This window comes from Pezoporus occidentalis, unplaced genomic scaffold (genome assembly GCF_034315485.1).
Source record: "Pezoporus occidentalis ecotype Australia unplaced genomic scaffold, CSIRO_AGI_Poc_V1 ctg81, whole genome shotgun sequence".
NCBI lineage: Eukaryota > Metazoa > Chordata > Aves > Psittaciformes > Psittacidae > Pezoporus > Pezoporus occidentalis.
This window is the reverse complement of record NW_026916170.1, coordinates 7,490,893-7,504,753: the sequence shown is the minus strand read 5'-3', so window position 1 is coordinate 7,504,753 and position 13,861 is coordinate 7,490,893. Positions and strand designations below refer to the sequence as shown.

The window sequence follows — 13,861 nt, the reverse complement described above, 5'->3', positions numbered from 1 at the left end:
CATCGAAAACCATCCTAGAATCCCTCTCATGACCTTAGCAGTTTTGATCTTAAGATTTCACTTTCCAGTGATGTAAATAGTGAAGATGAAACTTGGGCATGGAATGCCCCAAAGTTGAGAGTATTTAAGAGGCTGCTTCTCAGCAGATATCCCTATGGATATCTCTGCGGATATATATGCCTCTTAGCACCCACTGCTTATAACACAGGAACGTACCCCCCTAAAATTTCAAGGACGTACTTTTCAACAGTTATGCAGTTATTTTTAAGCACGGATCTCGGTAAAATAACGGTGTATGAGATCTCAAGAAGACGTGCACAACTCTGTAATCCCCGTGCACGTCCAACGCGGAGCCGGTGCATGCACCGCACGACGGTGACCACCGGCAGGCCAGGTGTGCCCTCAGCGCACCGCTGCGCTTCCCTCGAGTTTCTCTGCTGAAAGCCTTGCCTTTAGTTCCTCACATATTTTCCAGACGTTAACCGCTCACACGGAGGTCTCCGATAGAAACACCTGCCATAGTGGCACCTTCCCCCCCTCACAAAGCGCTCCCTGCGACAGGAAGCGAAGGGGAGCGCGGCGCCCCCTGCCCCGCCGCAAGATGGCTCCGGGGGAGCGGGGTGCCAGGCTCCCCCCAGCTCCACGAGGGTCCGGTATCGGGTCTGAACGTGGGACGACTGCAGACGCGAATGGCCGCTGAGCCGCCGGACGCACTGCGCTCGGCCCTGCCTCACGGCCCCCCGGACGGGGCGGCTACACTCGTACAGTGCCGGCTCAAGCAAGGCCGCCCCCCGCAGGTAGGGGCGAGAGTGCAAGCATGCCGGCAGCCCCGACCCCCGCGAAGCGCGCTGCTCCCGGCGTAGGCTGCACAACCCCAGCCGCCCTCCGCTCCGCGGCCGCCTTCCTCCGCTGCGGGCGGAAGGTGGTCTGCAGGAGGGAGGCCCGCGCCCCCGGTGCAGCTGCCGGGCATGCGCGGTGCCCCCGGAACATGGCGGCGGCGTGAGGCGGGCGACGGCAGGAGCTGCTTGACAGGCGCGTGAGCCTGAACGGACCCGCTTCCCGCCCGCTCGGTGAGTGGCGGCGGCCCTCCTGCAGTGGCGGGCGGCAAGAGAGAGGGAGGCAGAGAGGAGCGGGAGAGTAAAGGGAGTTGAGGCGGGGGTCGTGTTCCTTCCCTGGGCGCCCACCGTGACCTCCGCCCGCCGAAGCCGCGCCGGGCGCCGTGGGGAAAGGAAAATAGCGGCCCAGTTCCCTCGTTCCTGTGCCCCGCATTCCTCTCTGTGGTGCCTCCCCTTGCCACCCCTCGCCAGCCCCGCCTCGGTGAAGGCGGCAGCGGGTCAGGCCAGGGCTGCCCCATGCTTAGACATTGCATCCCGGCCTCCCGGAGCTGCCCGCTCCCCTCCTGGGCGGGCTGAGCGCCCGGCGCGGCGGTGAAAAACCGCTGATGGCTGGGTCAGGGGCGCAGCTGCAAGAGCGGACAGCGGGATCCGCTCCCTGGGCGAGAGGAGCGGGGCGGCTCTCCTTCCCTGCACCAACAGAGCTCCTTTTCGGAGGGACTTTGTGTCTGTGTGTACGGGGTGGTCGCGGCTGCCAGGCAGCAGGAGCCCCGACGGGTGAGTGCAGCGCGGGAGATCCCGGGCAGCGTCAGTGCCTGCCGCCCGCCGGAGCGGCGGGGCCGGCGGCGTTTGACAGCAGCGCCAGGAGGACACGCCTCTCCTGGCCGAAGCGGACCCCATCCCATCTCGGCGGCGGCGGCTCCGCGCCCTCTTGGCTGGGGCTGCTCCTGCCCCGCTCCTCCCCGGCCAGCGCCGAGGGTGGCGCGGTCCTGGGGAACGGTCGTTAACGCATAAAAGTGGATGCGCGTTAGGACTTACGTGACTGGGAGCGAGCACTTGTGTTGGGTAGGGGCCGGAGACTGCGCGGCCGAAGGGGGCCAGTCAGTGGCAGTGGCGGGGGGGGGGGGGCACTGGTTGGCTGACAGCGTGCGGCGGCACCGCTCCTGGTTCTTGAACAGTTGAACGGTGTGTGTGGCATGCGTTGATTGCTGAATTAAAGTGGGTGTCTTGCATGGGGATCGTTGTTTTCCATTAATGTGGGATGGCCCAGAGAAAGTTGTTACAGTACGAAAAGTTCTGTTGTGACTGTATTGTGCATCAGCGTTGTCTGTAGCGGCTGGGACAAACTGTGAAGGAGATTGCAGTGCTTTAGTAGTTAAATTAATATTTAATAATATTCAAGTTAAATTTTGTGCTCAGTTATTCTTTAGGAGAGATGCTTTAAGCGTTTTTAAACATCTTTAACTAGTTGCTTACTGCAGTTAAAGCTGAAGCCTTTAACCGAAACAGTTACTTTTGATTTTCACCTGATTAATTAGGCTGTAGGAGATGGCTAGAAATAATTTTAAAGCCTTAAAAGTTTAATGAAGAGGTGAAATACTGTTATATTAGTGAGTTCTAATAGTATAAATCTTACATGTGCCTCATATATATTCTAACTAATGTAGCCTGGCTTAGAGAGTAGAACAAAAAGCATAGACAGTAGATACGACAGTAGCTTTTCAGAGCGTGAGTGAGCCTTGTTTACTCCCATTACTGTTGCAGTCAATCCATAATGGAGTGGATGTATGGGGAGAAATCAAGTCCTCAGTAGCTATCCCTTGGTACTAAATAGCATCACTAACAGGAAATAACATTTGTCATTGACAATCTATTGTATTTTCTAAATATAGAACGAATTACAGGTAGAGACCAGGACACTGCTTCCAGGAGCCTACACAGGGGAGGTTGTTAACCAACTTCTTGACCTCCGCATCTGCAGGGCATTTAGAGTTCTCTTCATTCCCATTTGAAAGAAATAGCCTTAGGCACCCAGCCTCAGTGCTGATTGCTTCTTCCAGAGATTAAAATCTTAATGAAAAGACAATAACCTTTGTGTTCTTCAAAGTGTAAGACATGAAATATAAATAGCCCAGAAGTCCGAGAGTTTTCTAGCCTGTGGAAAGAGCTAGAAAATCTGTTAAAAGTTGTTGAGGCTTAATAGAGCAATTTGTAAATATAAAACAATGGAAATGTTAAATAGAAAATTATTTGTACTTGAATGTTACAGGTGTTTTCATTACATGTGGTAGCCCTGGTATTTTTGCAAATACTTCTGATTTGCCGTTTGGCTCAATGTAATTTGAAGTTAATAATGTGTTAATATTCTGATATGATTTGCTATATGATTCTATTTTTTTTTCACTGTGATTTGTGTTTTGGTGTATTGAAGTGGTTTTTCCAGTACAATTTGTACAGCTTCTGTGGAGACTCCTTTTAAGGTCCAAGTGTCCTATAATTTGGTGATAACATGATGTAGTTGTAGGAAGCTTTAATATTAGTTATATGCGGTTAAGACTGTTCTGGCATTGTAGCAAAGTGATAATGGTGAGGTGCACGTGTGAACAGTTTTACTTTCCATCTCTAAGTGGAGAGATGATTCATTTGCTTGAGGTAAAGCCTATAAGAAGTGAAACAGTGAAGTCCTTAAGGGAATTGTTTATTTTAAGAGTATATTTCTGTGTGAATACCATTGTACCTTCTTTCACTTGCTAGCTGACTTGGCCTGCACAGGCAATGAGCCCTGAGGGTGTGTGCCCAGCTCCTAGGACTTCTCATCCCTGCAGCAGCGCTGCCTGTTGCTCCTGGAAGCAGTGAGAGAGGATTTGGTGAGCGGTCGGCTCAGACCGCGTGTGGTTGTGTGTGTAAACTCTGCACATTGCCCAAAATTTGTATCGCATGTCTGATTTCTTTGAGCATATCTACCTATTGTCTTTTGGGATGGGCAGGGGGAGCTTGCAGGAGTGGATGGCTGGCTTCAAGTAGCTTATCCAACACTGAGCGGACTCCCCTTTTATCTGTAGCAGGTATATAGACAAAGAGTAACCAATGCATAAATGGTGGTGATGACCCTAAGAGGCACTCGTATTCCTTCCTTGTAGTGTTTTCGCTTGGTCAGCAACGATATAGGAGAGTCAGAGCTGCATGACAGCCTTTCAGAAGGTAGCAACTGTCTTTACAAGCTGCCTTATCTCTTTTATTCAGGCTTGCTCTGGTAATTTATCTTGTATGCAGTAGGCATTGGGCACAGGTACATACAACTGGACCATTTGTGGCAGAGGGGGTGTACTGTTTCCTGCTCTTAGCAACTCTCCTCCCAAGATCCCTGTCACAAAAAGTAATGAGTTTAGTTTCTGTTCCCTTGGAATAGTACCAAACCCCCAGTGTTTTCTTATATTAGACCTAATGAAATTGAAGAAGTATACACTTCTTTGCGATGGCAAGTTATGTGTCTCTTTTAGCAGTGTAGGTTCAAGACTCATTCGTAGTTCTGGACTTCAATAAAGGTGCCTGCTTTTGAGTAGTGATTGATCATGTTGCCTCAAATTGCTCCAGTACTAAGTGTGTGCTTATTGTGGGTTTTCCATGTGCTTTCTTCGTGCCTTTCTGAATTACTTAGTCTAATATCAAAGCCTTTCTGAAATACTGAAACCTTTAACAGAATGTTAATGCTCTTCCATTTGTTTCAGCAGGGAGGTAACCCTTCTGCTCCCCAGGGAAGCTGCTGTCTAGATAGCTTATGTCCAAAATGATCCTAAAGTACTTTTTCTTTTATTGATTTGTTAGCATAATGCTCTATGCAGCTTAAGTATGAATGGTGGTTTGGTATTTCTTTACCCTTAAACGATATATTTTCTGCACAGCTCCCCATTTGTATGTTGTCATCTAAAACTAAGCAAGACATTGCATTAAAGGTAGATGTCCTGCTTAAATAATTTGACTCTAGGTGGTCACAAATCAGGTCAAATTCTATTTAAGATATCAAGGGAATTCAGCCTTTCATGAAAGGGATGAACTTCTTTGATGGAAATCTGTTGTCTTCTCAAGGTAATATGATATCCCTTTTAGTGCAGGGCAAAGACCAGGTTGAGCCTTTCATCATCTCTAGCATACATTAGCTTAGGGAGCATCTGAAGTTTATAAAACTTACAAGAGGGTAGCACCATTTTAATGAGGTGCATACCTAAAATGAAGCATGAACTGTTATTTATGTGCTGTATGGAATCCATCAGAGATTAATGCAGGAAGGTTCAGTGCAAGGAGTGCCATTCTTGGGGCACTTTTAAAAGCCCATTAGAAAGCAGAGTTTGTAAAAGTGAGTCTTATACATGAAGGAATGTGAAAGGGTATCAGAGCTGCTAAATTTGGTGAAACTCCTTATTGTCACTATCATCTGTCAGGGGCTCAGAGATTAAAAGGGCTCTAGCATGTTTGATGGCACTTCTCATACCGTATCTCTTGTATGTGTACCCTGCACTGGAGTGTTATAAAGAGGCAGATAGTGCTTTTCTGGAAAGTTCGGTAGACTTGTACTGGGTTTAATAACAAAATAAACAGTGTTATAATTAGTGGAAAAACTTTGTATGTTGTGTGTAATTTCTTTTTCCAGATTGTTGTAGGAAGGACCTACATAGGTCCTTGTCTGAATATTCTCCAGTGCTTAGTGGTGTGAGCGCTGCGTGATGGAGTGAGGGGAGATCTCCAGAAAGAAAGGGAGATGCTCTGCCTCTGTCCTGGGCTGGAGCTGCATGCAACCAGTGAAAGCTGTGCAGCCATGCTGAGGAAGAGGTGGAGGAGGTTGCCTTCTTATAGCCTGCTTTTTTAATTAATAATCAGAAATGTTGTCCTGCTAAGTGGTAAAAGAAGAGATGGATTTGCTGTGGATGTTACTGATGCTTTGGGTCTTTCATCTTCTTCCATTTTTGAAGATGGAAGATACTACAAATAAATACTATAGCTGAGTATTGGCAGCAGTCAAGTCCCTTGAGCACTTAGGAGTTGTCTTCTGACCTGTCAGCCCTTTGTTAGCTGCAGAAATGTTCAGCAGCACTGAATGTTGCTTAGGAATGTTTGTCCAAATGGACAGATGTTTTTGGTGGCATCTGCATGCAGGATGAATTCCCTCCTTTGTGTGAGGGGATTAAAGAAGGATTTCCTTTTTTAGTTTGAGAAATAAGAAGCTGGGGAAACAGCACAGCCATTGGTACCTGCAGCACAGGTGAGCCTAGGGCAGGAATGTGGGTCAGCCTGGAGACTGCAAACAGCTCTTTGGGGTTTTCCCTTTAGAAACCACCTTTGGAAGGGGGAGTTACCGGGAAATTGCTTCAAGGTTTATTTGGTTCTAGGTGGTTTGGTTTTGTGCACTTACTAGACATCAGGATGTGGGACCAATGTAGTTGTCCCATTACATAAGCCAGAGTACACCACTGAGCATTTCAGCAGCAGATGTGGTGAGGAGGGTTCTGTCTTTGTTAGTGTAGAGTGGCAGGAGTCCCAGCTAGCATTATGTTGTTTAGATTCTCAAGTAGGGAGAGAGAAACAGATACTTTAAGCACTGGAAGAGGATGGTAGCAGAAGTATGTTGCTGCTGGCATTGAGAACGAGCAAAGGGAGGCAAGTGTGTTGCTCTGAAACAAGCTAACTCCACTGGAGTGCTGGCAACAGACTGATCCTGTGCAGAAACGTCCGAAGGCTCTTCTCCATGCCTTCAATGAAAAAAAAAAAAAAGAGAAAAATTGTGCATGCTATTTGATGTTCATAGATTTCTGCACCAGACTAAAGGTGTTTCTCTAGATAATCTGTTGGATGAATAAAGAATCTGGACCACAGAGGTGGGCTTGCCAGCTGCACAGTATGTGGGTAGAGATCTGCTAGATAATATCTGAACTGAGCTTCCACAGCCCTTTTTAAGTTTGGAGGCAATGTAGATGGGAGGAAGGCAGAATTGCCTAAGAGGTTGTAAAATCCCTTTTCCACCATCCGTCCTCTGCTTGTCTTCCTCCCCCTTGTCCACTTATGTACATATACTCTCTCTGACTGCCGCTTTTAAAGCCAATGCAATTGCTTGTTCTCCAAAGACAAGCGCAGAAAAGCTCTATAGGGATCTCTAGCACCTGGGAATCTCTTACTATGTTTGCAACAGCATTTTTTTTTTCTCCCTTACCTGCTGTATTTACACTGTGCTAGAAGTATGCTTGGTGCCTCACAGAACAAATAATTTGAGAGCTCTCTTCTCTGTCAGGGGAGGCTGAGCTGAAGGCAGAGGATATGTTTTGGGGTGTAGAGAGAATTTCATGCAGGTATGTAGCTCTTAGTGCTAATGATACAAAATTGTTGTGTTTTTTTGTGCATAAATTTGTTTGCTTTATGAACGAAATTTGAGATAAGGCAGCTTGAACAAAGCCATGCTGAATAATGATGATGAATGTTCTCAGGAACAGTACTCCAGGCTTGAACGGGGAAGTGGAAAACAGCACAGAGGTTTCAGTGAGCTCAATTCACCAAAATGTTTAAGCAATTTGTCAAACTCTTGTGCTACTGTAAATAAGTACTAGTAAACTACTTAAAATGGGCAGTTTAACTTAAAATAGAAATATAAGCTTTGTGAGCTGTATTTTTGATTTATTTGACTATAACATTAGAATACCCCTTCATGTGGGAAGACTGGCATTTTAAGAATATTTAAAGCTGTTAATGGCTGGTCAGCCGCTTTGCTGAACTGCTGACTTCACACATACCATTTCCTTTTTCAGGTTTTACAACCCTGCATCTTCTGACTTTTAAAGCAGGATGGGGAGAGAGGGAAAGAGAAAAGCTATTTTTATTTTCCACTGGTAGCCATAGAGCAGCTTTAAACTTTAATTTGTAAAGTTACTGTGAAATCTGTAATTGTTGAATCTACATGACATAAATTGTTTCTGTTGTGTGTTGATACACACTAAAAGCTATGCTGTTTAGTTTGGAGGCTTTACTTTTCCTCTCTTCTCATTTACAAGTATTTCTTGTTTCAGGAATTTTTGGGATGCATCTTTGGTCTAAAACCTATTTGCGTTGCTTTTTAAAATACACAGTGCCTTGCTCTGTACTGAATAATACACTTAGTATGGTTTCAGAGTTTAGAGAGGCTTTTGTAGTCTTGAAATGTATGACTTACTGTAATTACAGTTGCTCGTATTCTAAAGTAGATCATAAACTTGCCTGGAGAGAGGGCCAAACAGTTACAGGCAATATTTTACTGCTGACATCTTAAAAGTTTGTTTATGCTAATCACTTTGTAAATAGTGAGCAGTACACTACTGGTGACTTTCTGAGGAATTTTGCAAGTGTAGAAACTCTCTCCTTGATGTTAAGGCAAGTGACATTATAAGATGGTACTTGTAAAGCACCAAGTACCCACTTTCTGCCTTTAACAACTTAAGAAATACTTCAACTTAGTTGTTGTAATAATACATATAGCTAGCTAATAGTTATTCTTTTGAGAGCCTGTAAATTTGACAAAAGCCTGTCTCTCTTAGGTCTGTTCAGATACATCAGTTCATTGCAAGTTCTGCTTTATGAAAGCATGAAAGTTTAATTTGCTTTCCTTGAAAGAACTATATAGCTTGTGTTACATTTTATAAGCTTCTGATACATTTGTGTAAGTTTTTTTTTCTTTTAGTCTTTGAGATCTTCCTTTTCTGTGATGATGCCACAGTATGCTCCAAAAGGTGCGAATTATTTTTATTACAGAAATGAGGAAGTACATGCTGTTGTGTTTTGAAGTGTACTCAGTGAGTCTACACATTGGATAATTTGCTGAAAAGTAAATTTTCAAGTATTGGAAATTTGAAAGTATTGCATGTTATAGAAATACTCCTTTTGAGTCTTACTCTCTTTATTTGCCTCTTTAAACCTCCTTAGGGAATTGTGAAAATAGTATGAAGTAGGGTTTTTATTCAAGAGATAACTGGTCAGTAGATGATTAGGTTTAAAAAAATGTATTCCAGACTCATGAAGGATAACTTTCAAGGAGTGCAGTCAAGTCACATGTGTTTGAGAAGTGACTGGTGCCTGTTAGGTACATGTTACCTGTGTGTGGAAGCTGGAGAGGGATCTGCAGCTGCTGGTCTGTGTTTTGGTCCATGGAGGAGGCTGTGCAGGTCCTTTTCTTGAGGAAATACTCTGATGTATTGGCCGTAACAAATAGCAAGAATGAGATGAGGAGCAGTTACAGCAATGGGAGCATGATGATACTGGCCAGTGGTTGTAAATGATGCCTCTTGTGTTTCTAAAGCTGACAGCATGTGAATGCTGGTGGTGAAAGCAAATGTAGTACTTGTACGTACAAAAGAGTTTGGGGAGAATAATTTTTTTTGCTTACGTTGTGCCTGTTCTCTGTCTCTGACTGATTTTGCTGTTCAAACTATGTGTTTCCCCTTTCCCCTCCTTGTGTATGGAAATTTGATCTGGAAACATTTGTAAAAGAAAAAAAAAAGGCAGAAGAGAGGGGCAACTAAAACTTCTTGTTCAGACTGAGCCTGAAAAATGTCTGCCTGTATTTCAAGCTAAGATTAAGGAGAACTTAATCTATGTTTCAGAGCGGATGTTTTGTTGGATTCTCTTCTGTGCTGTGTATCTATGTAAAAGAATAGCCTCAGTCCTTATCCAGTGGGGGCTGCACGTTGACAGCTGTCCCTTCATCCCTGGAGGATGGCAGTGATGAGGTCTGAGTTATTGCACTTATACCACCAGTAGATTCAAAAAGCTAACTGTCTCTGAAATTAGTGTCTCTCTTTTGCCTCCAAGAATGAGATACAGTCATTGACGGAAAAACCTTTAATCTTTTTGATGGGGACTAAACCAACAATCTGCTGGTCACTTAGGCTTTTTAAAAATCTTGTGTTTATCTCTGTAATTCTGTGCTTTGTATTTTTTATGAGCAGGCGTGCTATCAAGGTAAACTGGGAAGTCTTAAATAGGCATGATTTTTTTTGAGGACTTTCAGATTACTTGAGTGCCTGTTTTACAGTGAGAAGGACAATGGAGAGATCTTGCAGGCAAAACAGAGAATGTTTTTGACATCTCTGGAACGCTAGCTTCTCTGAAATGCAGCTATGCATGTCCTTTGAGTAATTCTTTCAAAATCAGAAGAGCAAAGTTAGAGAGGAAAAATGTTTTCCATCCTGTTGTCTGACACCTAGCATTATGCAGTAGCAACGAGGAGAAGGTGAAAGCATCAGCTTGTCTACTAATATACTGCTTTCTGACAAAGGGCTTGCACAGTGGGAGGTGGCTAGTGGAAGTGATTTGGGGATTAACAATAAAAACTTCAGTGAGGGATTAAGGGCAGATGAATGCTTTCTATCTTGATTTTTTTGAAAAATAACTGATGTAAGGGATGCTAATCGGAGATAAAAAAACACCTCAGTTTACAGGATGAATTGAGATGTAAATTGTGTAAATAATACACTTCATGAGTGTGGAGATCCTCCACTACTCTTTAAATTGGAGATGTTTTGATGATGGATACCGTGTTATCCTAGGTTCATGTCTTTTTGGTGTTTGACCATTTTCTGACGATCACTGTGCTTAACTTGATCCCTGTAACTTCGATTTTCATTCTGCTGCTTTGCACACCCTAATGCCATAATGCTTCAGCCTTGCATCACATTTATTTGCTGGTATATTCCTGACCTGGTTTTCTTGCGCTTTTTCCCTTTCATTTCTAAAAAGTTTCTAGAAGCTGCTAGATTAATTTCTTAACCCCAGCTTTCTGTATCATTCAGCTTGCTTGCCGAGGTGCACATACAAGAGTGCCACAAGTTCTGTCCTTGCTACGTAATTTTGCCCAAACTCCCTGGAAGTTTCTCTCTTGTATTTGCTGGCAGTTCTCTCCTATGGTGGGTGTACTGTGAGTTGAGCAAGGCTGGTGATGGTGAGTGCAGCGTAAGAGATCTCTGTCTTGGTTAGCAAAGGACGTAACTGCCTTCCTTATGGTTTGCTGCTTAATTATGTGAGGTGATGGAAAGATGTTCTAGGTCTGCCCTTGCAAAAGAGGTTATGCTTTGTTTCAGACTGACCCTGCTCTGTGTTGGAGGTAACTGGTTTTCATTTTGCTCTAATTCAGCAGCATGAGCAGTTGTTAAACAGAGGCTCAGAAATACTGTTCTTGAATGTTTTCTGTGACAAACAGCGCTATCTACAAGCTAATTTAATAGCAGCTTTAAATTGAATACTTAGGTGTAACTGGGTTTTAAGTAGCACCTCTCTGAAACAGTGGTGTATTTTATTTCTGCAGTTGGATTTGCTGCATTTCAGGCAGCACTTTCAAAACTTTCAGTTATCTTATATTTTTAACAGGCTGGTGGGCATGCTGTAAAACGGCCTATCTGGTACAATACAAGCTAATGAAAAGCTGGAATCCTTTTTATGTTCTGACAGACGCTCCGGTTGTGCTAAACTTGATGACTATCACTGTGGGGCTGGAATCTTTATTACTGCACCAAGTGCAATCTGGTACTTGGAACAAAAAGATAAAAACCATGCACTCTTTTAAAGTAATCTGTAAAAACAGTTACTTTGACTCTGCATCACCTTTCACGATTTATTACTTGCAGTGGAAAAGCTTTGAATTTTTGGGGGAGTTTATGAAAGTATCAAGTATTTCAAATCTATCTTGTGGCTTAAAAGGATTTCTGGTCTTAATCCTGATGACCACTTATGCTATGAATGCTATTGTGTAGCAAAACCTGCTTATTTTATGGTAGGATTCAGTTTTATTTATAACTGCTTTCAAGTCTCAATCTTGAGAATATTTCTAATAATGGTCTACCATGTTCACACACACAAAAAATGAATTCTTCAGTCAATGGCATTTTTAAAGCCATATTTAATTAGCTTTAGCCGTGGGACTTGAACACAGAGTTCAAAAACCAGGTGCTGAAGTTTGTAATGTAATGTACATTACAAACTAATCACAGTAATGACGCGCACACACACAAAATTAAAGGTTGGTTTTGCTCTTTTGCAATAGTTTAATCTGGCCCTTCTAGTTTCTAAACATTACAATAATGTGGCTTGCTACTTTCATTTGCAGTAACCGTTTCCCTACCAGGTTCTTTCTGCTCTATTACAAGTCATAGTGGGCAGGGGTATCAGTGAGCACTTGGGCTTTTGTGTAGATCTCTTACATCAGTGTTTTGTTCCCACTTTTACCATAGTTGTGCAAGACTGTGTGTTTTACCTAAAGGTGTTTAAGTTGATAATTGTTTAACAAGTGAGGCAGGATGAGTGGGTTGTGTATAGAAGTCTTTCACTCATTTTTCAAGTAATGTTTGTTGGTGAAGAAAGGGATAAAGCATGCTTTGTATCTTTGTATTAGAAATCCACCGGAAATGCAAATTATTATACAATGAATGGTCTAAAACAATGAAATAAAAGTTTGGGTCCTGTACCCTTGCTAGTTTGCTATGTCCATTGTTTACATGCTGTTCTACACATAGTTTGTTAAACATTTGCAACTTAGTACCAGCAAGATAATTATACACCAATACAAAAATAAAATCCTCCTTTCAAAAAAAAAAAAAACAACCCAAACCCCAACAACAACCTCCCCCCTAACTTGTTGTATTACTACTCCACAGGAAACTGTTGTGCTGAAAGGAAGAATTAACTGGTCTTTCAACTTCAGCCTTTTTATTGTGAGAGGGGAGATCACAGAAGTGTTACCATGGGGAGAACAGCAGCTAAAGGTAAGGCTTGGTAGCTTTTTTCCAAGAGGAAGGAAAATGAGGAACCTGCTGAATTCTCATTTTAAAGGTGGGTGGGATATTACTTGACAATTACTATACTGTTAGAATAAAGAAGACAGTTTATGATATGTACTGAATACAGGTAAGTTCAAACTTCATATTGTTTTAGAGTAAATATGCTAAATTTGGCTTATCGTGGAGTTTTACAAGTCCAACCAAAGCATTTTTTTTTCCTGTGACATCTTTGAAGCCATTATACTACTCTAAAATTGAAGAATGTGTCTGGGTGTGATATTAAATAAAATGTAGTGTTTCATTCTGTAACTGCATATAATTCAGTAAGACAATAACTTAGTAGTAAAAGGAATAACATTTTACCACCATGAATGGCATTAGCAGCTGTCTCTTAAAGACAAAATGTGCATTTTTAAAGAAATTTCTCCATGAACGCACAGGGTATTACAAAGGTGTGATTTCTGCAGTGTCAGGTCTGCCAAAGTTAATCATGAAATAACTGCTAAAATAAAGAGTGAAGCTTAAGAAAAAACAAGGGTGTTTGGGTTAGTGAAACAAAGAGAATGTGAAAAAAGACACACTGTCTGAAACCAGGTTGCTGCTGCTTTTCAAAGCTTTCAGATGGTTAGTCCTCCCCCAGAAAAGGCTGCTAACACTTGTATTTTTCTTGAGCTTTCCATCTTCAGCCCAAGCTGCTTTATGTGCTTGCATGCTCCCTTGGTAAATAATTGCTTTTGTTATAATAGATTTTCTGTAATGGCAGGAGTTATCTGTTTAATTGTTGCACCAAGAGTTTATGGAGGAAGTCTGTCCCCTTCTCTTGTAGGTTTTCTGTATGGCTGTTGTCTAAATACACTAAAAGAGACACTGTTCCGGGCAGATAAGATAAGAATCCCACTAAGGAAGCGCAAAAAGAACGGAAAGGAGACATTTCATATTAACTTGGTCTATATATCTTCAACTGTGTGCACTGAGGCTTAGCAAAGGGTAGGTTTAGCTCACAACCCTGGGTGGTAGGGAGTGAAGAAGGCCTCCTCCTGAGCAGTGGTAAGTCTTAGTAAATTTCATCTGATGGTGGGTAGCTATGTGGCATGGAAAGAGCAAATGTCTCAGTCACCCCAAAGCATTTCACATCCTTCAGGAAGAGACGAGAGGTTTCTTTGAGAAAAGGGGTCTCCTGCCATGCTTTGAACATCCATCAGTGTTGAAGATTTTAAGGTGGCTAAGAAATAGCTGTGGAAATCT

General features: G+C 43.0%; 1 protein-coding gene across 1 annotated transcript in view; it reads left to right on the top strand.

The window, feature by feature from the left end:
* The first annotated feature begins 760 nt into the window (after nucleotides 1–760).
* Nucleotides 761–13,861, top strand: part of SCML2 (Scm polycomb group protein like 2) — a 72,225-nt gene continuing 59,124 nt past the window's right edge. The window contains 2 exon segments of the mRNA XM_062603801.1: nucleotides 761–1,070; nucleotides 12,494–12,601. Coding sequence (XP_062459785.1) covers nucleotides 12,580–12,601 — 22 coding nt within the window. The 5' untranslated portion in view covers nucleotides 761–1,070; nucleotides 12,494–12,579.